Source organism: Fringilla coelebs, assembly GCF_963513975.1.
Source record: "Fringilla coelebs genome assembly, chromosome: 3".
NCBI lineage: Eukaryota > Metazoa > Chordata > Aves > Passeriformes > Fringillidae > Fringilla > Fringilla coelebs.
In genome coordinates this window covers 100,349,314-100,377,045 of record NC_140030.1, presented here as the reverse complement: position 1 = coordinate 100,377,045, position 27,732 = coordinate 100,349,314, and the positions used below count along the sequence as shown (strand labels likewise).

At 41.9% G+C, this 27,732-nt stretch overlaps 1 protein-coding gene across 1 annotated transcript; it reads left to right on the top strand.

The window, feature by feature from the left end:
• MRPS5 (mitochondrial ribosomal protein S5) lies at window positions 1-27,721 on the top strand. The gene is made up of 11 exons (XM_084201964.1): window positions 1-88; window positions 1,620-1,757; window positions 11,899-12,024; window positions 12,333-12,566; window positions 14,974-15,008; window positions 22,144-22,234; window positions 22,933-22,979; window positions 23,615-23,672; window positions 24,469-24,531; window positions 25,630-25,766; window positions 27,165-27,721. The coding sequence occupies exons 1-11, from the start codon at window positions 22-24 to the stop codon at window positions 27,387-27,389; spliced, it is 1,221 nt and encodes a 406-aa protein (XP_084058090.1). The 5' UTR covers window positions 1-21; the 3' UTR covers window positions 27,390-27,721.
• The last annotated feature ends 11 nt before the right edge of the window (window positions 27,722-27,732 follow it).

The window sequence follows — 27,732 nt, the reverse complement described above, 5'->3', positions numbered from 1 at the left end:
GGGAGGGGGCGCGGGCCCGTCATGGCGGCGGCGGTGGTGGCGGCCGGGCGGGCGTGTGCCCGCGGCGCGCTCCGAGCGGCTTGGCGAGGTGATGGGGCAGGGCGGGAGCTGGGGGAGCCTCCGCGGGGAGGGCAGCGGCCACCGGGCCGGGCAGGCCGCGGGAGGCGGGGGGATTCTCCACAGGGCGAGGGGAGCGCGCTCAGGGTGCACGCACGGACCTCCCGGCACATGGGCACATCCAGACATCCATGGGCACATCCAGGCATCCATGGGTACATGCAGACATCCATGGGCACATCCCCCCATCCATGGGCACACCCAGGCATCCATGAGCACACCCAGGCATCCATGGGCACACCCAGGCATCCATGGGCACACCCAGCCATCCATGAGCACGTCCAGACATCCATGGGTACATCCAGGCATCCATGGGTACATGCAGACATCCATGGGTACATGAAGACATGAATGGGCACATCCAGGCATCCATGGGCACATACCCTCATCCATGGGCACATCCAGACATCCCTGGGCACACCCAGACATCCATGGGTACATGAAGACATCCATGGGTAAATCGAGACATCCATGGGTACATCCAGGCATCCATGGGTACATGCAGACATCCATGAGTACATGAAGACATCCATGGGCACATCCAGGCATCCTTGGGCACATACCCTCATCCATGGGCACATCCAGACATCCCTGGGCACACCCAGACATCCATGGGTACATGAAGACATCCATGGGTACATCCAGACATCCCTGGGCACACCCAGACATCCCTGGGCACACCCAGACATCCATGGGTACATGAAGACATCCATGAGTACATCCAGACATCCCTGGGCACACCCAGACATCCATGGGCACTTCCAGGCATCCATGGGTACATGAAGACAGACATCCCTGGGCACATCCAGGCATCCATGGGCACATACAGACATCCATGGGCACACCCAGATCTCCTGGGCACCCCCAGGCATCCATGGGCACACGCAGACATCCATGGGCACAAGGATCCTCTTCAGTCACTTTTGGAAACTGAAATGTATTATTTTTTAAAGTATACATAGGAGGAAGGAAAAACCTCTTTATCTTCCACAGTTCCTCTGAAAAGTTTCTTGCCTTTCTTTTCTTCAGCCAAATCTAAGCGGTTAATGAATTTCAGGTCTCTTTTCATCCTCAGGGCAATCTCTAATGAAGTGGTGTCAAACTGTGATATTAGAGCCTGAACATTAAGAAGGGCTTGAAAACAGGCTGGTGGTTTTTCCTTAGTGCAGGGGAACATTTCCACAGTCTAGTCACAAGAATATCCTTAAAAAACCCCAACCATTTCTTGCAGGTAAACCAGGAAAACTAAAAGGCTGCAACTACTTCTTAATAATTCATTAAAATCACTCTGTCAGCAAGACGGAGTGCCTTCTTCTCTTTGTGACATTTTCTGTTGCAATATTTTCCCTCCCACATTCTGCTTTGCACTTCAAGACAAAAGGTTCAAGTCTGATTCCCTTTGAAAATCACTGGCTTCTCTTCCCATGCCTATATTTGCAGAAAACACAGTTTCAAGGAAGGGAATGTGCTATCTGTAAACACCTGTCTGTCTCTGTTCCCAGGGTTTGCTCCTGTGCCAGCGAAAGGGAGTTGCAGCTCCTACTCCAGCCTGGCATGGGCTCTCCAGACACGGTGCTCCCTCTCTGCCCCCTGGACTGGGACAGTGGAGCAGTGCAGGAAAAGCAGTTTCTTCAATACCTGTAAGTGCTGAGTTGGATAAAAATTATTGACTGTAACAATCAGGAGAGGGAAAGAAAACACTGCTCTGGAGAGACACGGTCCTGAAAATCTGTGTATACTGACTTTTTTGTGTCTCCTGGGATTACAGTGGCAGCTGCAGGCGTTGACAGAAGTGTGTGCACAAAATCAGTTTATCATCTTTTAATAGCAAACAAGGGTTTGCTTTGTGTCACAGTGAATCCCTCTAATGTATGTCATTGCATGGGAGGAGGAAGCAGCTTCCCCTCTGTTTCCTAGGCCTTTATTCAGAGTATAAATTGTGTGTTTATCTCCTAAATTATTTTTGAGCTACAGGCAAGGCCTGCTGTTCAACTGTGCTGCCTCAAAAGTGAAATTGCTGCAGTGCAAGAAGGAGTTACACAAAACCTGTTGGTAACAACCCTGCAGATTGTCTGCTCTGGTGCATTTTCCTCCAGCCCTGAAAGGACTTTCACCCATGCTTACCATAGCTGAGGAATGATGGCTGTTTCAATCCACACTCAGGACTGTGAACTGAGGTAGCTGGGGGGCTTTTCCACCAGCTTTGTGCTCCCTTATCCTGTCCCATAGGGGAAGAGAAGAAGTGGTAAGGACACAATCTCTGGCAGAGGTAACTGCAGCAATTAGAGGGTCAAAATTTGATTGTTTCTAATCCATAGAATTTCAGAGCTCTGCAGAAACAACCTCTCAGAACTGGTGGTCTCTTCCCATTCTCAACATCTGGGTGCAGAATACTGCATTTGGGGTTTTTTTATGTTTGTTTTCTTTACATCTGCTCAAGAAAAGGAGTTAACCGGTCAGGCTGGGCTTGCTGCTCATCTTACCCAGTAAATTCTGACCATTGACCGATTCCAAGTAATTGTGGGTGGAGAGCTCTCCAAAGGCTTGGGAAAGGCTGCAGTGTGAGCTGCAGGCTCTGCAAGGAAAAGGCTTTCTAAGGATGCCCCCTGCAGGGAGAACTCGTTTAGACAGGCAGCAACAGGATGAGAATATGGAAGCCACCCTCTGTTATTTTGTTTATCTTAAATTAGACGTGTAGCACCACAAGTGATTGCAGTGTGATTAGGATTTGTAGGTTAGATTATTTCCTTAATTAGCCTTGTGTTCATACTCACAAGCTCTGGATGAGCTCTGTTTTACCAGGAGCTTTTCCAGATGTCTGGTTAAATGACTGAATTAGAAATATTTGCTGTGATGGCATCTGTGTTGTTAAGTAAAATTTGCTGTATTTAAGCAAACAGCCTAAAACTATTGGCTTATTTAATGAGATGTAACAAGCTGGAAAAATGAAAGTGTACCTCCTTTATGTATGAAGCAGAGACAGTAGCCATGAGATTCAGAAGATTCAGGGGTTTGTTTTTCAAAGTACAATTACTCTAAGAAAACTTTCTCTTACAGAAATAAAAAGCAAAATCTTCACAATTCAAATGAAGTGGATACAAACAGTATAAATCACTCAAATCCTTAGCAGAGCCGTTGCTTCAGAAGTGGCAACATTTAAAATGCAGATATGACCATTTTATGTGAAGTAGCTGTCAAGTGAAATGTCAGCCAAATGACAGAGCTTTGTGCCTGAGAAGGGTGACTGGCTTTTTCTCTCTCCTCAGTGAATGCTTAATGATCTTCCATCGTTCCTTGGGCAGTATCACCGTACTCTTGTTGCTAGGGTCATCTATACCATCAACATAACTATTCTTTTTAATGCTTTGATTGGTTTAAATAGAAGGAATTCATTTAAATAGGAGGAATTGGAATTACCCTAGGCATTTGTCTGATCCTTACCCAGGAAGTTCTCTCCTGCAACTCTGACACAAAAACATACACAGGGATTTATTCCTGTCCTGTGAAATATTTCAGTGAGTTTTTAATGAAATAATGTAAAATTATCTTCTTAATCCAGGCTTTTTCTTTCCCCTTTGCACCTTCCTGACCATGGGAAGCAGTTCAGTTTTCATTTACTGGTTTGGCTGTCTCCCAGCCTTAGGAATTACCTTTGGCCCCAGGCATCCAAACCAGCATGATTTTCTCAACATCTGTTGTGTATCCAAGCGCATGTGAGATGAAGAGCTTTTATTTGCTACTGGGACTATATAAAAATTAGACTGTCCTACTCACAGGTGATTGCATTAGCTACCCTTGGGAGCCACTCATGGCATCAAAAAATGGTTTGGGTAGGAAGGACCTTAAAGAGCATCTTGTTCCACAGGCACATCTGAGACATTTCTTACACCTTCCACTGTTCTTGAGGCTGCTCCTTAATTACATTTTGTACCACGTTTTTGTAGTCTTACGTGAGTTTTCTTTGCAATAAATTGTTCATTTCGACAGCCGTATCTTACTCCATGATCAAAACTTAAAAATACTTACTTTTTCAATTTACAAAGAATTTTTCTTGAAGTATGAGCACTCCAGATAAATAATTACAGAGCTGCCTCTTGTCATTATCAGTGGTACCATAAGAAGAGGTTTGATGTTTCAGCATTAAGGCTGTAGAGTTACATCTGTACAACTGCTTTTTAATTTTTTTTTCCTCTTACAAGAGAGTTCTCTATATGTTGAAAAATAGTTAGTTAATTGCTTTTAGTCAAAAGAAAGGGGACTGAATGCCTTAGAGTTAATTGTACCTGCAGAGGTACAGTTCTATCGGGTTTTGATTTGATTGGGGTTTTTTTTTACAATATTTATTTTGATAGTTTTATTATATTACTTTTCAAAGGCATTTAGCCTGATTTTCATTTTGTTTTGAGGAACTGAACCAAGTTAAAGGCACTTAGTTTTCAGAAACCTCACTGAAATTTCTCCGTATCCATCTGGTGACACTGAGACATGATAGTTACTAAAAATAAAAAATTAAAGCTTTAATAATCAAAGCAACCTTCAAAAGATAGTAGCATTTACAGCAACATATACTAGCCACATTTAAGGTCCTGGGTTTTTCATAAAATGTTATAAAAAAAAAAAAATCCAATTTTTCAGATGCTGGAACTGTAGCTGGATTTATTCAGGGTTTGAATTGAGACTGACAATCAACCTGACAATCCCACGTCTGCAGCTTCTGCTGACATTGTGACAAATTGCCAGTTTTAGAAAATGTGAAATTCTAATCTGAGTGCACTGTGGAAGTGTGCTCAGAGTTTGCAGTTAAGTGGAGTTATTCCCTCTGTCAGTGTAACAGTGGGAATGCATCTTTTGGAATATTTTCCAGGTTTTGTTGTACTATCAGGATGCAAGTTTTGTTTCTGGATTTTGAGGAAAATGCCCAAAACTTTCCCATTCTATCTTGGGGGAAAAAATAATTAGACTATAGATGTCTTTTAGTGTCAACAAATTTGCAGACCCACCTAAACAAAATTTTTATGCAATCCACATAATTGGAGCTTTTTCATTTTTTAACAATGTTTTTAAATTACTATGAATAATAGATAGTCCCAAGAGCTTCAGACTTGTATTAACAAAATCAAACAGAGAAAGTTTGGTAGCAGATGAGGGTTTTTTCCCTGTTTCACTCTTGTGGAAATCCCTCTAGCAGTGAGAAGTAGAACTGAGCTTAAGTTTTCAGTGGAAGCATACCAGGTATGTGCAGTTCTTAGTTTTAATCTGTTAACTTTTATCTAAAACCATTTTTATATCTGTCCTGTGGTAGTGGTCTCTTGGATGGCCTCATGTTGATTTTTGTGGTGTTGCTGTAGCCCTTGTCCTGGTGAGACATTTCCAGTGCCCAGATTGAGGCAGGGTGCAGCTGGATGCCACCAGTTAATGCTGGGGGACTCAGCAGTGGCTGCCCAGACTGAACACTTACAGTCTTCAGAGCTTCCCAGGTTTGTGTAAAGGCCCTGGAGAGCTCACAGAAGATGACATCTGCAGGGGTGGAGGCAGCATTGCAAAGAGGAGCCTGTATTTTGCTTAAGCAGCCCTGGTTTTTAATGGCCTCACCAGGGAGGGGGAGATTTTTTGTCTTCTCATTATCTTCCAGCAGAACTCAGTATCAGATATGCATCATACACTGCCATTTTAAAAATCTGAGAGATCTCTTTTGAGAAAAGGTCCCTTTCTTTGAAGAAAACAATGTTTTGAGTGTAGTGACTTAATACACTTGAGAATAATCTGGCACTATATCTCATTTTTTATTGATCTTATAGATCAATGCTTTTCTGATCATGGGCCAGGGTTAGACAGGAAATCAAGAAACTGATGTCATATGATGGCAGACAGTTGCATTTCAGAGGTCAGGTGGCAAGAGCAGTTCTCATTTGGGATGAGCACACTGATGTTGATGAGTCTGCTGTAGAATCTCATATGTTAAAAGTGATCCCTCTGGTATTAGTATGCCATTGTTCCTTTTTTTTCTCATTAATAAATCTCTTTGTATTTTCATCTGCAGAACACTCCCTTTTGAATCATGGAGGAGAGGATTCAACCTAGAGGAGTTAAACATTTTCCATAAGTAACTTTACAAAACCTGAGTAGGTCTTGGAATGAAAGACTTCCACGTTTAAAGCTAAAAGAAAAATATATTAGAAACATAACTTGTCAGGAATAACAGATGGTGTGAACTGAGTTGACAGGTTTTGAACAGTGTATGAGTTCAGCTGAAGATGATTGAGGTGTATAAAGTCAAACTCCATCTTTGTTTTGGATGGTTCACTGCTGTTGTTTTGGAAGTAGGTTTTAATGTAATTGTGAGAATGACTGCAGCCACTCCTAAGAATTGAGCTTGAAGTTGAATGTTAATACATGCAATTGGAAATGACATCTAAATTATTTGAGTCATGTTCAGCCACTCAATGAGTTGTAGGTTTTGCTCTTAAGACAGATGCTCTGTGTATGTTTTTTCCTAGCACCTTTACCCTAAATGCTTTGTAGTTAAGGATATTGTTGTCAGGCACATTTTGTAAGATGGTGAGGAGAGAATAGGACATCATAAGCTTAGATTTTTGAATCACTACTTTTCCTTACCTAAGCTACTTAAATTACAGTTCTTTGCCAAATCCTGGTTAGAGTGGTTGATGTGGCCTGGTTTGTGCCAGCCTCTGTCCTAGGAATCTTTAAAGTACATGTGGAAAGAGAGCTGAAAGCAGAAAGTTATTTTTTGGGATGATGTTTTTGAAACAACAGAGATATGTATATTCCTGCAGAAAATGGGAGACCAAGGTTTAAGTCCTTCATATCAGGAAGTGTGTGGGTCTCCAGGTTCCAGATAAGTGTGTTAAACTTCTGGATTAAGTGAAAGGGGTAAGTTAATGAAGATAAAGGTCTGCATCCAAGAAGAAATGTCTCACTATTGTAATTAAGTAGCTGTGTATAAACTCTAACTTATCATTAAATCTGTAGCAGCACATTCTCTGCTTGTTCATATTTCATATGCATGAAGCATTTTTTTCTAAATCCTGTTTTTGTTTGGAGATGGTTGCAATTGTTGTTTTCTAAGATTTCATCTGTCAATAAAAGTGTGTATTCCAGGCTGAAACTTGGAAGAGAATGTAAAGACCTTACTGAGTTCCTTAGGTAATACAGCTGCACAAATGTAATGGTGTTAGTGGACAGCAGTGCACTGAGGCACTGTTTATTGCAAGTAGAAGTATGATTATTATAACAAGTTCTTTACTCTTTTTATTATGTCAATATTAATGTCTTTGTATCTCTGCTGCTGTGCTGCCACAAGCTACTTGTCACCAAAAACCTTAGGGAAAGATTACTTGTATTGGAAAGAAGTGAGCTACTTAACTGTTTTACAAAATTGATTCTTTCTTCTCCTTTTATTCCCTTTAGTTTTCCAGCTTACTGCTCTTTGTCTTTCTTTATATGCTCAGCAAGCTGTGAACTCATCTTGCAGGAGACAAAGAAATCTGATTTTAATCTCAGTTAATGAGTATCTAGGATACTGGTTTCTGATGGAGCTTACAGCAAGTCTTTCAATACTTTTGGTTTACTGAGGTGTGGCCCCAAATATTAATGTGATAATTAGCTGTCTCATTCCAGCTATTCAGGGATAATATAAAAAGACAAAAACCCAAATCCTTTCCAGAGTATTACAAATACCTTTTGTGTAGACTAAGCAAAATGGAGTGATGTCACACAGACTTACTGTTGTTAGTGATCAGTTTGCATAAAGCCTGCTTTCAGCTCAGTTCAGTAGTGGATCTTTTTCTAGTCTATAAAATAAAATCTTATAGATGACACTTTTTCCCCCCACTCAGTAGCTCTGTGCTTTTGGGTAACTGACTAAAAATGTGTAGTGGCTTTTATGACTGGTTTTATTTTAGCTCTTGAGGAATGCATGCAACATCCTATTTTACAAAGGCAAAATAAAATAAGCCCATAAATCTCAAAGACACTGCATGTCTGCTGTAGTGTCTTCATTCCAGAACATCTCCACAAGTGTGAAAGCAGTGCACTGGTCCTGCTTTCTGTCTGCAGTTACTTCCTCCAAATCAAGCCATTCCTCCTGCCTGTGTGTGTGCTCACTAATCACCTTGGTGCTTTGCTGCCAAGTCAGATTGACCTTTCTTACACACAGATTTTTATTTTCTCCAGTGGTGTGTTGTCTGTCTGTCATAAGCAATGTCCCCACCACTGCAATCTTCCTGATGACAGCCTATCCCTTTCACATCCCATTCTTGTCACTTTGTCTTAAAATCAGTGTGATACCTCCATCCTATAAAGATTTCAGCTCTGCAGCCTGCAGGCTTCTGATGTGTTTCATTAAATGCAGCTGCTTTCCAAACACATGATGGTATTATTATAGACTGATGAGATGAACTGCACTTCAGGACCAAATGTGATGTTTTCATCTGGTTCTAATTTTGTCAGAATTTGTGCAGTGCTTGAGGCCAAAGCTTGACTCGGCCTGACCTGTTCTTCATGGATGTGTTGGCATTGAATGTTCTCCTCTGGTGCAAGACAATGTCCTTACTCTGTGACCTTTGTTGCTACTTCCCTCTATTGGAATTAAAGTGATCTGATTGTATGCATATTTGGAGTGCAGCTCAAAGTGCAGGATTTTTTTGGCATATATTACCAGCTCCAGAGATGCTCTTTTCTCTTAGCTGCTTGTTGCTGCCCCTCTGCCTCTTTTGTAGCTGTTTGACCCTTTGTAGGGTCACCCAAACTGCAGATGGAGGGACTGTTCCAGCTTAAAAATAGCCTTGCAAAGAAAAATATAAGTACCTTTATTGTGATTCCATGTTTCCAGGCTAACAGGATTATAATTTTTTATAAAGAATTGCTAGTTACACAATGTTTTCTGAATCACCTAAGAAATTTAACAGGATTGATGATCAGCCTTCCACCTAATGGAACAGCCCCATAGTTAACTTAGCATGATTTTACTGAAAAACACATTACCTACTTACTTTGCTTTTTTTTCCCCCTAAAACAATTTGCAGTAAGGAGGTAGTGCATTTTTGTATAAGTTTTTGTTGGTTTTGTTTCCCCACGCACATGTAGCTCACAGCTACATGCATTGGTGTGTTGTAATCAGCTGGAAGGTTTTTAGTGGCTGACGGTTCAGGCACTGGTTTTAACACATTTGATGCAGCTGCTGTTTGTGGGATTTTTGTTTTAATTTCCAAACCTCAGGATATTAGGGTTCACTTGAATGTCTGGAAAAGAGCATGTAATTTCAGACAAAAACTTCTTTTTTACAGGGACTAAAGCCTACCCAGGAGCAAATTCAATTCTTGCCTCACAGCATATAAGGAGTGGGATAAACTTTGCTGTTATCCATGGGCTTTTGTGCTGGTCTGTAATACACAGATTTCCACTTGTCTGCAGTAGAGCCAAAATCCCTGTTACATGTTTTGCCTTGTTGAGCTGTTCATGCACCATGTTTTTTGGGTATGTAGTGACTTTGGAGGCCATTCTGCTCTTGGCTGTCTTGAGGTAATATTATTTTGTAGCTCCCTGGACATGCAGAGTTGTGTGTCCTTCTTTGTCTACTTGCTTTCCAATGTACTGAGCTTTGATTGCTGGATTCAGGATTCTCAAAAATGAATCAGTTATGCTTCCTACTTGGAAAAAGATGTTTGAGTGAATAGGTGTGTGTCAAACTCTTAGAACAACCACCTTGACACCTTAAACAAACTTAGTACAAAAATAAACCTGGGCACTTAGTGGCATTTCTGGGCCTCCTGGATTGTTTCTGTCCCTCACCGTGTTGTCAGCATGGCAGAGCTTGCCCAGTTCCAAAGCATTTTTCAGTCTATGGGGCAGGATCTCTCAACCACATTATTCTGAAAATAATTAATTGCTGGTGGAAAGTGGTAATGATTTTATGGTTGTTTTAATTCCCCTGGTTAAAAGGTTTTACTGGTTTTTTTTTTTTTGGTCTACTTTAAATAAACAAAATCAGTTTGTAATCAGAGAAGACAAGATTTACACTGCCATAGTAACACTGCCCCTGGGTCAAGTGCATGATAGCATTGATCTGCAAACAGAACCTTGGTGATGCCTCAGCATTCTGGCTGGAGAGATGGGCAGGGAAGAACCTCCTGGAATTCCACAGGGGCAAGTGCAGGGTCCTGCACCTGGGGAGGAGCAAGCCCAGGCAGCAGCTCAGGCTGGGGTGACCCTGCTGGGCAGCAGCTCTGCACAGAAGGACCTGGGGGTGCTGCTGGACAGCGAGCTGTCCCTGGGCCAGCCCTGCCCTGGGGGACAGGAGGGCCAAGGGCTGCATTAGGAACTGCACTGCCAGCAGGGCAGGGAGAGATCCTGCCCCTCTGCTCAGCCCTGGGGAGGCCAGGCTGGAGTGCTGGGCCCAGTTCTGGGATCCTCAGGACAAGAGAGACGTGGAGCTCCCGGAGAGGGTCCAGCAGAGGGGGACAGAGATGATGGAGGGACTGGAGCACCTCAGTTCTGAGGAGAGGCTGGAGGAGCTGGGGCTGCTCAGCCTGGAGAAGAGACACTGAGAGGAACCTCATCAATGTCTGTCAGTGCCTGCAGGGAGGGGCCAGAGCACGGACCAGGCTCTGTCCAGAGGCAATGGGACAAGAGGCAGTGGGACAGTGGGGCAGGAACTGAGGCTCAGGAAGTTGCACCTGAACATGAGGAAGAGCTTCCCTGTGCAGTGCCCGAGCAGTGGGACAGATTGCCCAGAGAGGCTGTGGAGTCTCCCTCGCTGGGGATAGCCAAGAACCATCTGGACACCCTCCTGTGCCATGTGCTCTGGGATGGCCCTGCTTGAGCAGGGAGGTTGGAGCAGATGACCCACGGTGGTCCCTGCCAGCCTGACCCATCCTCTGTGATTCTGTGAAATATTATCTATGGTGTCTTTTCACATAATCAGTTTCTTTTAGGTATATTTTTTCTTTGGGTTATGTTTGTTTGGGGGTTTTGTTTGCTTTTTTTGGTTTTGTTTTTGTCTAAGCTGCTGTGGTATCCTGTATTGCCATCATCTGGGTGAGCAGGAGTTTGCAGATAACTACTGAATATGTTTCCTAAGTCTTGCTCTCCTGTGCTGGGTGAAGCACCAAGGCAGTGCATGGTCCTGGCCACAGCCACTACCTGGGGGGGCCTGACAGAGCCAGAGCTCTGTGATGATGCTGTTAAAGTGCTCTGTATTCCTTTCTCCTTACATTCCTTTCCACTTACACAGGCAATAAGGGGGATATTATATTTTCAGAACTTGAGAAAAGCAGCAGGTTTACGTTTTGCCTAATTTTTTGTGTTTTGTGCATTTTAAAGCGGTGTAGCCCTTGGATATTTTTAGGGGTGATTCAAGTTGACTATCACTGATCAATGTCCTTGGATAAGTACTGCAAGGTATTGCTGCTCTGAGTTACTAATGAATGATTTTCTTTTCATGACCTGGAAATGAATATCATACTGGTTTCTTGTTAGGAATATTTGTCTTTAAATAAATTTTGAAAAGACTTGTAAAAAACATGCCCTTGGCTGTGGGCCTCTCTCAGTGCAGTAATCAGGAGTAGAGACACATCTTTGCACCAAATACATATGCACAGAGCAGGAAATTACTTTCTTGGCAAGGCAGTAATGCTACAGTTTAAATTCCAGCAAAGCAAAGATAAGCAGGTTTCAAGTTTGGGGTTATTTTTTGTTCAGCTTCAGTTTCCAGTGTAAGCTGTACTTGAATATAACTTAAGGAAGTTTTTTTTTTAATTTCAGTGACAGCTGATCAGCTATGGAAAGGAGCTTTGGCAGAGACTGGCGTGGGAGTAAAGAAAGGAAGAGGAAAGAAGAAGAAGAAAAAGCTAAGGAAGAATCTCAATAGAGGCCAGGAGATTGGTGAAGGTAGATCACAAATACAAAGCTGAAGACACATCTTGATGTTTTTGTGTGTAGTGTTTCTTGATTTCATAGGTGGACAAATTTCTTTTTCTTTCTGTGGTGCCAGAACTCCTTGAGATATTTTTGTCTTTAAACAAAAAAAAATCTCGATATGATTATGTAATGTTGGTTTTGCTTTTCCGGTTATAAATTCTGCATCATAGAATGCATTTGAAATATGTGAGAATTTTCCATTTTGTTGCATTTTTCCTCAGTGCAGAGTTGCAATGCTAATTTGGAGCAAAGCATAATTTTTCTCTGTTATTTCTAAGGACGTTCTGGTTTCCTCTGGCCTGGTCTTAATGCTCCTGTGCTGCAAACTGGGAAAGTGCAGGAAGTTACCCAACGAAAAAAAGAAGAACGAGAGAGAATTCAGTCTGAAATTATTCAGCAGAGAGATACATTTGAGAAGAAAAAGAAAATAAAAATTAAGAGAGAGGGAGGATGGAGTGGAAAGTGCTGGGGAGGTGTCATTCTGGATCCTCCTGACCCTGGTCCTAATGGAGGTAAGAAAACCAATTATCTTCTTCCACTCCCTTCACCTTTCTGAGGGGAGACTTGGAGAAAGTGAGATCCAGACTTTTTCTGCGATTGAAAATTGGTTTTGTACTTTGTTCCAAGCCCAAGCAAGCTAAATCAAAGAGCAGGTACTGCTCACACCAGTGAAATCTGTTAAAACACTGCTTTATTTCCTGCAGCTGTTACACTGTTCTGTTACATTACAGACTGAATGATTTTATGTGGTATTACAGAGTACTCTGTTCTGTCACAGACTGCTACAGGAGTCTTGAAGGATGGAAATGTTCTTCTGTGTCCACCATCAATTGTCTTGAGTATGAAGTATAGTCGTGTCTTTTTTATAGTTTCTTAAAGGATCCTGTGGGATAAATCAATCTTGTTGAAATTCTAATTCAAATAATGAAATAGGGTTAAAGATTATGTAGTTTGAATGTAGCTTTTAAAAGAAGCTGCAATAAATAACTACCATAATAGCTATAAAAGTTATTTTTTTATTTCCTAAGTAGTTCAGTATAGTGAAGCTAGAGCTTTTACATTACAGCAGAGAGGTGACTTTTTTACAGTGCTGTTATTCAGACTACTGGAAATTCTATAGTAGCTTTAACATTTAGAAACCTAATCTTTTTCATCTAATTAAACATGAAAAAGACTTGTTGGGCTGAGTTTTTATTGTGAAACTCTGCTTATTGACATCTTTTTGTACACTTTTATAGTATGAGTAGCTAAGAAAGACAGGTGGTATTTTCTAGCACTGTTGCATTTCATTTTGTTACCCTTAAAAGCAAATATTCTGTGGAAGGCAGTGATGGGACAATGGACTTGGCTGACTGTCACTGAATCTGTCAGTGTAAAAATAGGAGATCTGAGAGGTTAATTGCTCCAAATTCCCCATGAGTCAGTGGTGGAGCACACAGCAAGTCAAGGAAGTGCCATGGTTCTAGTTCCATGCTCTGAACACAAGACTGTGTTGAGTTTATGCCACTAAAAGAAGTGACAGCTGTTGTAAACAGTGTTTATGCATTTGTGAACTTTACCTTCTGGTGTTTTCCTTGATTTTGCTTTTGGCTTTTACTACTGATATGGATTACTTGCATTAAAGTTGGCAGTGTGGAGCCTGTTCTAGTCAGATCAAGTTCTGCCAAAAAGAGGAAAGGGCACTGCAATCAAAATAGGAGAATGAAGCTGTCAGCCTGCATTATAAATGAGTTTGAGAGAAAGCAGTTTCTGATTAGCATGCACTGATTTCCTTTTAATCTGCTAAAAAATGTTGGGGATCTTCAGGCCCCTACAGTTCTTTCAGTTCCTTTCTTTTTATTCAGAGGATTAATGATTTTGCAGGGGAATTGGGACAATCCCTGTATGCAAAGCAATGTCAAGGTGACAGGAAGAACAGACCTGAAACTGCCAAACCCAATGAATCCTTTTGGCCTGAGACTGTGGCATGACTGGATTCCCTGGTGTCACTTACTGTGCTAGCTGGGAGTGGAGAAGGAACAGTATTTTCCACTTAGAAATCAAATTGCTTTTCTCCCAAGTTTGCAGTGTTCCTTTAGCAACTGAAGAGCTTCAGAGGGAGCAGGGAGTGCCTGCTGGGATTCATATCCTTACTGTGAGCTAGAAATCTGCTTTGTGCAGCCTGACAGATCTCTAAACTGTGCCAAGATGATCGTGTTTATAAGCATCTTGGAGGTTTTGTGTAAATAATAAACCAATGTTTGGTCAAGGACTGAGGCCCCAGTTCTACACCATTACAGGCTTTTCAGCTTTCCTCCAAAATCTCACTGTAACCACACCAAGTAAAGGTTTTCTGTGTTATACTGAAATGCTCTTGTTCGTGGGGTAAGTTGGAAAAGCAAGAGGTTGTAAGGACTATGGTTATTTGAAGTGGTCATATATTGTTTTGTTTCCTGCTCCCCCTCCCCTTTCTGGAATTTCACAAAAGTGTGGAGGAAGAAGTACTTGCATTTCCATAGAATCAAAGAATAGGTTGAGTTGGAAGAAGCTTTTTACAGGTCATGTAGTCCAAACCCCAAATCTCTTTGAATGCCTGTTAATTGTATGATAAAAGCTTCAGAATATTCTGAATAATACTGGATAATACTTTAGTCATAATGGAAGTGACCCATCTGGTGATTTTAATGATTTACAACTTTTGCTCTGTTTATATGAAATTTGAGGTTTATTTGCAGTTTTAGAGCAGTATTTAGGGAAGAAGGCAGTTTACACTGATGGTTCAAATTATTCTAATCTTACCTTTTCTACTTCTTGCTGAGACTGCCTTATAAATTACAGCTCCATAGAAGTTTTGTCCTTCTTAATTTGTACCACTTACAGGAGGGTGTCTGATAGACAAGGAACACAAGGAAATGTAACACCCTGTTTTTCTCCCTACAGAAACTTATGAAGATTTTGAAACAAGAGTCATTGAGGTAAGCATTGCAAATCTTTCCAGGGACTTTGAAGAATTATCACTACTTTATATTGACCTTGGAATTATTTAACAAGTCTTTGCTAAGTCAGTATTATAGCAGTAGGAATTACTCTGGTTTTCTGTTTCAGCTGCACTGCCTATGAGAAAGTGAGTTCCCTTGTCTCTTCATTTGAGAGAGAAGGGCTAAGAGAAACATTTTCTTAACACAATAGCCTGATTCACAACAGTTCCTTGTCTGAAAGTTAAAAGAATAATCAGGCAAGTCAAAAGCTGAGCTACCTGACAGCTGTTCTCCAGAAAAGCATCTGAGGCTTCTCTCCTTTTCTGGTAAACGTGCAAATGGGTTTCCTTGTCCTTGATTATCTTTCTGCATTTTGTTGATATGACCATCAGTTGGAATTCTGTCCAGTGGCTTGAGTGTTTTCTAGGTAAATCCAAATCTTTGCTTGTGGCAGTGGGTTTTGGTACCTCCTGAGATGTGGAAAACAGTGATGCTGTAATCTCAGTCTGGGTAATTAAAAATCATGAGTTGGTTTCTATTTTTTTTTTTTTTTTAATCCTGCAGAGGGGAGAGATGTAAAGTGTTTTAGATGTCTGCTGTAAGGATAAAAAGCAAAGGATAAAAAGCAATGGATATAAATAAAAAGCAAGGTAAATTTAGACATAAAGAATGACTTGCAAATGGGAATTTGAATACTGGAATGGATTGGGAGTATATGGAATGTCTGTCATTGGAGCTTTTTAAAAACAAGTTAGGTAATCTATCAGAAGGGATGGGGAGACAAAATCTGTGACCTGTTAACCCATTTTCATATCTCAGTGAGTTTTTGGAGTGGACTAGACCAGACTATGGGCTTTGACTGATACAGCAAAGACCATTTGGAGCACTTGGCCTTTAGCTGAGTCTGTGTTTGAAGGCCATTTGTAAAAATTGAATTGCACAGGAACTGTTTCTAGAAGAAGGGATTTTTGTTCCCAAGCCCTGCAGCTGGCAGTGCCTTCTGCTGCCTGAAGGGGCACATTGCAGAGCAGAGGATGTTGGTCTGCTGCTGTGCTATGTCACAGCTGCCTCTCACTTTGGGTGCCAGAGCAGGGCAGTTTGTCCTGCTGTACTGGCTGAATTATTTACAAACAGCAGAGCTGAGCTGCTCTGCAGTGGTTCCATGTGCTGTAGAAATCTGTCTCAATGCTTTATTATATTTGAGTAATAAAAAAGCTTTTAGAAGCAGGCTGGGGCTCTGCTGTTACATGAGATTGCCACAGATGAGAACTGAGAAAGTGGAATGCTATTGCAGAAAAATAGCAGCAGCAAAAACTCTCTGTTCAAAATCAGCAGTGAGCTCAAGATAATTGAGTCTTACAATTTCCTGATAACAAGTACAAGTTTTGAAATAAATAGATCATTTTAGCATTCCTGGCTTAAATAGGTGAGAGACATACTGCTATTTCTGGATGTGTTTTCCATTATATTTGCCTTCACCACAGTACAGGAGATTAAAATAACATTTTCTGGGAAGTTGTGCTGCACAGCAAGAAACTCAGAGCCATTTTAAAAAGCTGCCTTATGAACAAAGGTATAATAGGCCCTTTCTCTTGTGATTATGCTACTGAAAAGGCTGTGCTGTTTTGCTAAACAAAGAGAGAAATGGCTTATTAAAGTGTTTTCTTATAATATAGAAACAGAAAAGCTGTAATTTGATTTCTCCTGACTGAAAAATAGAGTACAGACAAGCTCAGATTTTCATGTCAACTAGAACTAAAGTTATCATAGAGAACTTGGGTTAACAGTTTCTTACTTTCCCTGCCAGCCTAAGGCAACATTTCCTGTTCTGCTCATATATTAGAGATAAGAACAATCTCTTTAAATAGAACTGATGGTAATGCTTAACTGGTGTTCTAACATAATATAATCACAGTGGTAATTAAAAGCTGCAGGTGCAGCTGACATGTGCCATTATTATTTTCACTGCAAGGCTTCATTTCATGTGTCATCAACCCTCAGATGAATTTTTCTTTAATTTTTCTCCAAAATGAACATGGTAACGTAGGGGAAAAAGAAGTAGCCTACATGACATCCTGTGCTGTAATAGTAATTGCCTTGTAGTGCAATTAAAATTAGAAAGTGAGACCTTGTGCTCAGTAGGGCCTGAAGGCACAGAGCATGAGGTTAGTGGCCCACTGAATCTCTCATTAAGGGGAGCTTTCTAAAGGAGAAGATAAAGTTATAAAGAAAACCCTTTGTAAAAGACAGATCTCAAAAGGGTTTTGTCCAACGCTGAAATTGCCTCCTACCAGTTGTGAAAACTGTGCCTGGTGATCACTTGCTGGTTTGTTCATGCTTTTTTGTTTCCATTGCCTGTTTCTGGTGAAGGCAACTTGAAGAACTTTGTGCAAGCACGACTCCATTTTAGCACGGTCAGTGCAACCTTTCCAATGTCAGAATAGATCTGGTTTTGAGCCAGATGGTTCAGGTATGGTACTATCATTTTTAAATAAACCAACAAAAACAGTCAGAGATTTGTGTCTGAGTGTTGAACTACAGAATGCAAAATAGCAATAGGTGTTCTTGTCTCAGTCCATTTGGATCACTCAGATTCACAGAGCAATATAACCTGTAAGTTAAAGTTTATTTCATGAGCTTGCTAGGCAGGAAAACCACCAGCCACTCAATCCCATTTGTACTGACTCATCTAGCACAGGAATTCACTAGTTCTTCACCTAATTCATCAGGTTTCTAACCGAAAAGTTCCTAGTTCATAACTGATAACTGTGAGGAAACAGCTGTCAAACCAACAGTCAGAGTGTTCCTCCTTCCTCCTCTGTTGCAGTGCAGGTGTGGCCCTGGGAGGCACCCCTGTCATTGTTGTCACACAGCTTAGAAATGTGATCTGTGCCTTCAGTTAGGGGACTCTGAGGAGCTGCCAGAAACACAGCATGAAAGGATGGTGGCTGCAGGAGACACAAAGCTTTGGGTGGTAGTGGCTTCTGTTCCTTCCTGGACATCTTGTTTGCCTTGTTGCTGTCACTTTGACATGAGGAAGCTGCTTCCCTGCCTACAGCAGGCCTCTTCTTGACTCAAGGTGGTAGACTTGTTACTTGTGACAAAAAGAATGTTCTTTCATGCACAGGCTAAACCCCTTTGTTTCATTTTATAAGTCATTGGAAGTTGTTTTTGCAGAGTGCAAAAAAAAAAAGTCTTGTGAAAAGGAAATGCTGCATGAATTACAGTGTCTGAGATCCATTGTTTGACAGCCTTGACTAACAAATTATATGGTATAAAGGATACTCTTTGAGTAATAATTTGCTTCTAATGAGATGTTGCCTCAGAAGTGCTTTTGGGGTATTTGTAGGCTCTACATTTTGCTTTTAGAATACAGGGAACTCTTCTGTTCCCTAGATGATGCTGACAGTATCTTTAGACTGGCAATGAAAATTTCAGACAGTTTTTAACATAGCACCTGAAGCTACCTGTCACAGGAAAACATGAGAGGTCAGAGCTGTGCACTATTTCTGATACTCTTGGAGTACTCAAAAGATTTTGGCCTGCCCTAAAAGTAAAGTTTAGGAATGCTACCCTCAGCTGGTTCTGTTTAATAAATACTTGATGATTTTTACCTGTCAGGCTGTATGGAAGGAATAATTGACATTTGGAACACCCAGAAGCTTTTGAGTGACTTTTAATTGGGCATAATTATGGCTCATCCTTTGAAAGGGAAATAATTCCATTTGAGATGCAGAGTGACTTTGAGGATGCACTACTGGGGGCTCAGTCCAAAGGATCTGTACTCAGGTATGAGGCCACACTGAGAGAGGAGAGAGAGAGGAGCAGGACAAGGTTATTAGTGCTGCTTGTGTTTGTGTGAGTGTTGTTATTTCTGGTTGTGTTGGCTTGCAGGGCTCAGTGTGGGATTGCATCCCCACCTTTCTGTAGGGGTACTTGGATGGGGAGAGCATGTCCTGCTCTGAGGTGCAAGGTTAAGAACCATTTCAGTGTAAAGGTTGCAGCTGGGAGGTGTTCTGCCATTGTGGTACCAATCTGCTCCAGCCTTGGTGCACAGAGTGCTGATGGGCACGTGATGTAGCCTGGGTTTTGTTAACAAGTTGATTACTCAATTCTTTTAGGTAACGGGATTCCCACACCTTTTAGCTGTGCCCCTGACCCTGTCTAAGCTCACTGGTATGGAAGTGCTTTTCTTTCAGCACTGCACCCTGCTCTCATTTTATCCCATTTCCCCTTGCACCTTGCAGAACCCCTGGGACCAGAGGCTCCTATCCCCTGAGGGGATCAGCCTGTGCAGACATTTCTCTGCAGAGCAGCAGCAAAAGAGTGCCAGTGTCAGGAGTGTGGTCTAGAGGTGGCAGGTTCCTAGAAATCATCATTAGAATAGGATTTCTAGAAAGAAGGGATTCCCAAGGGCAATCAAGTTGGCCAGTATTCATTTGGCTTTTACAGAAACAAAGCCTCACAGGAAGTGTTGGATTTTGACCTGTTTTTTAACCAAGTGCAACAGCTGAAAACATAATAATATTTAGCAGCCTTTCTATGAGTGTAACTTGCTTCCACGTTGTCATTTCCCCTCTTAATAGATGTTTGAGGTGGCTTCATTTTGGTTTTGAGGTGCTGCTCTTCCCTCAGGTCTAGAAAGAAAGCTGAGTTAGCAGCATTTCACCACTGGATGCTGGATACAAGGGGACAGTTAATCTGAGGTACACTGGGATTTAGGTTGAGCATGTGCTGCTTCTGCTTTCAGAGTTTAAAACTTGTCTTTCAGTCTAACCTAAGTGGCAATCTGATCCTAGGGGTGGTTGTGCCTGGTTTCAGTCGCTTCTCAGAGGCTGTGCTGTTTGAAGAGTGGCACAGAAGCTCCTTGCATGTGTCTTTATTGCCACATTCTGGAAAGGGAGAGGAATAATCCTTAAGGAGATTTCTACAAACATCACATCCTTTATTTTTGACATGCTGACTCTATTTTTGTACAGATACCTACTGAGGTTGGCAGCAGAAGATAAAAGTGTGTGCAAAGCAAAAATAGTACTCTCTTGATGCTCCTGGGGAGATGATTCTGCTTCACTCTCTCTTCTTCCATTATTATTTTGCATTTTCTCTAAATAGCCCATTTACACAGGCACTTTCATCTTATGGGGTGTGGCTTTTTAGCTTGTTCTTGTCAGCAATGAGTTTGAAGAAAGAAAAATAGCTTGAAATAAGCAATTGGCAAGGCTGATATTTCTTCAAAGTGCTCTCTAGAATGTGTAGGCACTTTGAATTAAACAGCATCTTTATTTTAATGAAAGCAAGGTGAAATTTTTGAAACCCTAACCATAATCTGTACCTAGTGAAGACACGGGAGTTTTGGGGGGGGTTGTTGGGTTTGGGTTGGGGTTTTTTTTGTTTGGATTTCTTATGGTGAATTTTAGTAAGAATGTTTAAACCATGACCAAGTATTTTGTAATAATCTACTTTCAGATGCATAACACTACAAGCAGAGTAGCTTACTGAAGAATTATATATAGGGAAAAGGATTTTTATATATGCTATGTATTATCTTTTGATACTTAGTTTATAATTCATGTATTACATACAGCATATAAACTGTATGTCTGTATTTAAATAAACATTTAGTTCAATATATAAACAAAACCAAGGGAACTAGAACAGATGGACAGAACATCTCAGATTGTTTTCCCCTCAGATTGTTGTCCCAAAATTGGGTTCTCTCACCCAGTGTGCAAGAAGTCAGTGCGCACACAGTGGAGCTGTTTGATTTATTTATACTTCTGCTCCAATGGGGGTGCTGTGGATAAAGCTAGCACACTGAAAGCCAAAAATGCAAACATATTTATACAGATTGATTATTTACAGTTCTGCATCATGAATCTACATCACTGCTTGGCTAAGCTGCTCCTTGCTTAGCTGTCTCTCACCTGGATTTAAGGGTACAGCAGATTCTGAATCCCTGTTTGGTGTTAGGGGTCCCCACTCACAGGCAGCTTCAGAGCTGGGGTTTGCACATCAAAACGAGCCAGGTTCACCAAAGGACAAACTCTATTTCTAAACCCCAGCAGACCAAAGCTGGTTTGGGCTGACATGTAACCAGTCTCTTCCCCTTATCTCATCATTTTAGTGACCTTTTGCCACGTTCTGCATTCTCTAGGGCAGGTTGTCCTCCCTTTTCCCAGAACATGCTCTCCCTCCCACCTGTACATCTGTCTCTTGTCCGCTTTGGGATGTATGAGACCATATAAGGTGGGGGGCTGTAAAGCAGGGCTTGCTGATAGAATCATGGAATATTCTGGCTTGGAAGGGACCCATCAGGATCACTGAGTCCAGTTCCTGGCCCTGCACAGAACGGCCCAAGGGTCACACCAAGTGCCTGAGGTTGTTGTCCAAACACTGCTTGAGCTCTGTCAGGCTTGGTGCTGTGACCACTGCCCTGGGATCCCTGTTGCAGTGCCCAACCACCCCCTGGGTGAAAAGCTTTTTCCTGATATCCAACCTAAACCTCCCCTGACACAGCTTCAGGCTATTTCCTCCTTCTTCCCCTCTCTTAAATGGAATCTCCTTTTCAACAGCTGTCATCTCTGTAATGAGACTGCCTTCTGCAGCATGCAAGTAGATTTCAGTCCTAAATTTTAATTCATGTAAACAACAACAGACCTTGAGCAATTCCTGAGAGTGCCTCTAAATTAGATTAAAATATGAGGGGCCCACTTCAATATTGGTGTCACTTTTTCAATATTAGCATTACTTCCCATTTCTTGCCCATGTTTTTTCATCATGCTTGAAATCACACATAAAGCTGGCAGCATTAGAGCATTATCTGTTGTGCAGCTGAACACAATAGAGGGGTTGCTTTCATGAAAGGCATTTTTCATGAGGTAACTTTTTCTCTGAGTGTGGATTTTTAACAACCTTTATGTATTTAGTGCCTTAAAGCCAGTGTCCCACTGCAGATGCTACCCATTGACAAAGACAGTGTAGATATTTTAAATGTACACTACAGACCTCTAGTACCTTTTTTGGCAAACTTAATTCTCTTTAAAAAAAAAAAAAAGAAAAGAAAAACTAACAAAACCCAACCCATTTGGACTATGTGCAATAACAGGAAGCTTTGTGTTGTTTTTTCCTTCAGGTGAGAAATGTGTTTTGTATGAAGGCAAAGGAAGGCAGAAAAAAATCAGTACGTGCCTTAGTGGCTGTTGGGAATGGTAAAGGGGCTGCAGGTATGTATTGGTTGTATGTATTTATTGTATGTACAAGGTAACATCTGGTGGTGGCATATGTTGTGGCAGCTTTCATAAGACAGCTGTGTTCATGGTCGGCCAGAGTTTTGCTGAACTTTGCTTATGTGAAAGATTCACAGCCTTGTGTTCCTCCAGCTGAATTTTGCTTGCGCTTGGGAGTGAAGGAAAATTTGTAAAGAGAGGAAGGTGTGGTTCCCTTGCAGAAAGATTTGTTACTGTGAAAAAACTCTTCCTGCCTCTTCTTTGGAAAGCTTCTTCATGGAATGTGTTATCACTGTAATCCAGATGTCCTAAATGATGGAACTGAAGTTGTCCCAGGCTTTTTTCTTCATTCTCTTCTTTATATTTAAACACAGGACTATTTCTTTTGTCTGAAGCAGTCACCACCACTCAATTGTTTGAAACAAATTTTGGTCAAACACACAAAAACCGCTTAGGCCTTATTCTTTTTCATTTGACAGCAAGCAGTTGGCATCCAGATGTTAGGTGTTCATAACTCCTAAACTGTCTCTGTGATTTTCTCTGAACCACTTGCTGAGTATGGTCTGTGCAGTGGAGTGGAAATTCAAATGCTAAACGTGGCTGTGAAGTTCTTTGGGGGTTTTTTCAGTTTTCTTTCTGAAGATCATCTGCATCATCTGTTTCTCAGCAAGAAAATGCCTCTTTCTGTCTTGCAGGTTTTGCCATAGGGAAGGCAGGTGACAGGACAAATGCTTTAAGGAAAGTATGTTGATTGGATTTTTTTTACTTGATGACAATTACAAATAATTTATACCTACCCTTAGGGGGTTTTTCCCTAATAATCAATGTAATTTGTTGACTTTGCAAAGTAAATCCATGTGTTTGCTTTGTCTGTCTTGATACAGATAACTATAGAATGATTTAGGTTAGAAAAGCCCTTTAAGATCAGTCCAGCTGTTGATGTGCCTCAGTGCCTCAGTGCCTCAGTGCCCTGTCTGCACATCTTTCAAACACCTCCAGGGATGGTGACTGAGCCACTTCATTGGCAGCCTGGTCCAGTGCTTGCTAAACCTTGCAGGGGAGAAATTTTTCACATCTAAACCTCCACTTGAGGCTATTTCCTCTCATGCCATCCCTTGCTACTTGGGAAAAGAGACCAACCCCCACCTCACCTGGGTCTCCTTTCAGGTGTCTGTAGGGAGTAGTAAGGTCTCCCCTGAGCCTTCTCTTCTCCAGACCAAACATCTTCATTTCCACAGAGTTAAGATGTGGCAAATCTGTTTTCCTACGTTGTTTTTCTCTTTTTTTTTTAATATCTAATGAACTGAATAATGGTAAATTGCAAATGCTTAGCAGAAGAATTTAAGGAGAAAAATGTTTTCTGCTTTTATTCCCCAGGCAAAGAATAAAGCAATAAGCTCCTTACACTTTATAGAGATGTATCAGAACCACACAAGTAAGTATTATTCTTTCAATGTAAGCACTGAATATGGCAGGAAGAACTGGTTGCAACTACTTGCAAAGCATAAGAAGATGTTAAATCAAGTTTTTCTGGTCTGTTGCATTGTATTATAATTCTTGACAACCTGGTCTGGTTGGAGGTTTCCCTGCTCATTGTGGAGGGGTTGGACCAGCTGACCTTTAAAAGGTTCCTTCCAACCCAAACAATTCCATGGTTCTGTGCTTAGAATTTGGATACCTCATACATACTATTTCAAGCTCTTAATAGCAAGGTTAGATCTTTTCTGGCACAGTTTGAGTTAAGGGAGTCAGGTACTGTCAGGGCATTTTTCTTTACAGTGACCTCCTGAGCTTTTTCCCCTTACTGTGTCAGAGAGGATGACTCCCTGCAGGCAGGGAGAACCTGGGCTGGAGGGTCAGCCTGATGTTTCCTAGTAGTTTTTTGTTAGTATTCTGTATGAAAATCCAAGAATGCTGATGCCTGTGGGGAAATCTTAGTTTACAAACTAGATTATTAGAAAAATATGAGTCAAATTGTGTCATGTGAGCTCAGCTCAAAACTAAATGAGGCTCACTGGAGGCACACCTCCCTATTTTTCAATAGTAACATAGTATTCACAGGTATCTCAGCATTCATAATCCATTCCAGAAATGTACCTAGACTGATCATCCTCTTTAAAGAAGGCAGGGGAGAGTAAAACCAACTTCACAGTTCAGAAAAAGAAGGGCACTAGCTAAAGCTTTTCTAGAAGGAAGAATTTATCTGTAATACCTTTTTCCCCCCTCTCCAGTTTACCACGACATTTCTGTGAAATTTAAAAGGACAAAAATCCGCATGAAGAAACAAAACAAAGGTAATTAAAGAAGTTTAAATTTTGAATTTTTCATAATTACTGACTGGTATTTATTTGATGAACTTAAACTTATGTAGTGTCTAGTCTACCATGTTTTAAATGTTGAAAATCATCAGTCATTTTTCTTTAGAAATACCCACTGTTGCTGACATGGCTTTGCTCTTGCAAATTGGGATTTGTCCCTTTTACACTGGTGGGAGCTCTCTCACTCTTCCTAAGTGTAATTCCTTCAGTCCTGAATTACCTAGATGTGTGTGGAGCCTGGTCCTACTCCAGCCACTGGTGGGTTTGTGTAGAGCTCTAAGCTCTCCCACTCCAGATCTCCCTTTCTTTACAGCCTTGGTGGTGGTGAAGTCAGTTTGATCTTCCTGGAAGTGGCACCTGAAGTTTCATGAGGGCTCATCAGTTAGGGGGGTGGTTTTCTCCTTTTCCTTGTCTCTTTGGGTTTCTTTCAGATCTGTGTGTCTGTATATTTTGTTTCTGGCTTCCCCTTTCTCCCTCAATTTCTTAATTGGCAAGGTCTCCAAACAGATAACCTCACTAAAATAAACATTCTAGCCCTTTTCTGCAGCTTTCCATCCATTTGGTCCCCAGGATGTATTTCTTTTTTGTGTCCTTTACTCAGCAGCAGCAAGACTGTCCTGCAGTTTTTAAAGATCACTAGAGCTAAGCCATGTGAAACAAACCTCTCTGGAGCAAAAGTAGACTCTTCAAAAAAATATCCCTTCCATTAAAACCATTTGCAATTAATGCCAGTGTAGTTCAGTTATGCATTGGAGCTGATAAAATCTCCATCTCTGTGATGGAGAGGGATGCAGGTCACACACAAACCTCTGTGTTTGTGGATTTTGAAATATGTTTATCTCTCCTTCACTCTGTGCCACTAAAATTATGACAAACTATAACTGATTCCAATTGCTGGGCCAGGAAAAGGGAAGTGATGCCTCTGCGCAGCCCTTGGAGCTGTTTTCAACATCTAATGTGTTCTACCATGCTGGGTAACAAAAACAACAAAGAAGAGATCTCAGTGCTCCCTTCTGAGTAAATTGTGTGCTTATAAATAATCACACAATGCTCATTTATGTTTTTTCCCCCCAGGGTATGGCCTGCACTGCCACCGAGCCATTATCACCCTCTGCAGGCTAATTGGCATTAAGGACATGTACGCCAAGGTCACTGGATCCAAAAACTTGATTAACATCACCAGAGCTCTCTTTAGAGGCTTGACCCTCCAGGTGGGTGCACTCCCAGTGTCCATTGGGAATGGGCACAGGAGGGGATGGATGTTGTAATGGTTTGTGGGCAAACAGTTCATGTTCCGGGCTTAAAATGAGGTGATCTTACAAAGAGCAAACAAAATCAGCAAAGGGGATCATTCCTCAGCGGTTTTATGGAGTTGTCCAGTCAGGAAGAGCTGTGTGTAACTCTGCCTGTTCCACAGCCAGGTGTCTGCAGGGGATGTCTGAATTCCTGGGCTTTCATTTGGTGGGATTTTGGTGACTACTAAAAAATCCTGGGCAGAGGGAATTGTGGGCCAGGTTTGGTTGCTGCTGCTTGTTTGTGCTCTGAGTTCTCATTGAGCAATGACTGAGGCCTGAGCTGCTTCTATTGCTGCTGTAATTGAGATCTCTGAATTCACTCAGGGAGGTGGTGGTGTTCCCTCCACCTCTGAGTGCTCACAGTGGAGATGTCTCTGTCTGAGCCAGCTGCCTGGAATTGATGGAAAAGCTCCAGCATGCAGCATTATATCCTACTTCCTTTGAACAGCAGCCTCAGGATGAGTCAGCCCTCTGGAAATTCCTGGTTATCTCCTTTGTTTGCAGCTTTGGTGGCTGCCAAGGTTTAGCTGTTTCTATTCCCAGAACAGCCCTGCAGAGGTGTAGCTGTCAAATCTGTCACCCTGCCTTGGCCAATGTCATCAGTTCAGCCTCGGGAGGTGAGGGGGTTGTGATCCTCTTTGCCTGATGGGAGTCACAGATCTCCCAGCTTAGCAATACCTCAGGGCACTCACACTTGGAGAAGTCTGGCATTGTATTTTCCATCATTGTCTGAGAATCTTCCACAGAGCAAACAGAAGAAAGGCCTGCTGTATAAATTATTGCTTTTGGAGTTATGCACTTGATATGTTTTCTTCAATGCCCTGAGAAGGAAAACTTTTCTGTCGCCTGTAAACATTTACTCTATAAAATCTGAGTGTTATCAAAACAGCTTGTAGACAAGGGACAGGTGTAATTGGAAACAATGTTACATTCATATCTTTATGAATGTGCCTCTGTGTTAGTCAATGCCACCTCTCTGGGCAGTATCAGGCACTTTTCTGTTATCAAAGCAAAATTTATATCCACATAAAGACATAAAAATGTTCCTGCCAACAGGCATGTTTTTGAGCAGGGTATGTCTTTCCAGAAGCAAGTTCCTCTGGGATGGCACTGTAGGGCTGATCAGTGTATCTGAGGTCTGGCTATCTGAATTTTTGCCCAGTAAGATAAGCCTGACAAGTAATTTCATTTACACAGTGCTTAAACTGTTTATTAGGAAATGACTTTTTGGGGCCTTTTTCCCCTGCCCCACATCCTGTGTATGTTTTGGCCTGAAGTAAAGTTTTGGTTGTCCTTTCCCTGTCCTGCTCCCAGGAGACTCACCAGCAGCTGGCAAACCAGAAGAGCCTGTACGTGGTGGAGTTCCGGGAGGAGCAGGGCCCTCTGCCCATCGTGGTGGCCCTGCCCGAGGGGCCTGTCCGTGGGGAGCCTGAGCCCGAGGATGAGGTTCCCAACACAAAGCTGGAGTGGAGGGAGGTGAAGAAAGCCCAGGGAATGCTGAAATCCCCCTGGGCCCATGTCAGACGGGCGGCGTGCTGACGGCTTCGGGCCCGCCGTGCCTCCAGCTCAGTGCAGCTGGGAAAGCCTGGCTCAAGGCAAGGGTGCCTAGGCTGGAGTTTCTGGGAGGGCAGCAGGAGCTCTCTTGTGCCATCCATGTCACTGCTGCCATCCAGGAGCACTGTTTGCTTTCCCACAATCCCCCTGAGCCTGTCCGAGTGGGAATGTTCAGATGGAAGCAGTCAGAGAACAAGTCTTGGGCTTCAAGCATGCATTTACTCCATTCCAGGGGATGGTTTGTCCATGTTTCTTTCACAAGCTCTTGGGAAACTGTTGAAAATACAAGATTGTGAAAGCAATAAAGAATCATCAGAGTGGGTTTAGT

Bases quoted from the DNA above. Each gene is read 5' to 3' on its own strand.
- MRPS5 (XM_084201964.1), top strand. From the start codon at position 22: ATGGCGGCGGCGGTGGTGGCGGCCGGGCGGGCGTGTGCCCGCGGCGCG. The intron at 12,025-12,332 runs GTAGATCACAAA...GTTATTTCTAAG, and splicing joins AGGCCAGGAGATTGGTGAAG to GACGTTCTGGTTTCCTCTGG. The intron at 25,767-27,164 runs GTGGGTGCACTC...TCCTGCTCCCAG, and splicing joins TTAGAGGCTTGACCCTCCAG to GAGACTCACCAGCAGCTGGC.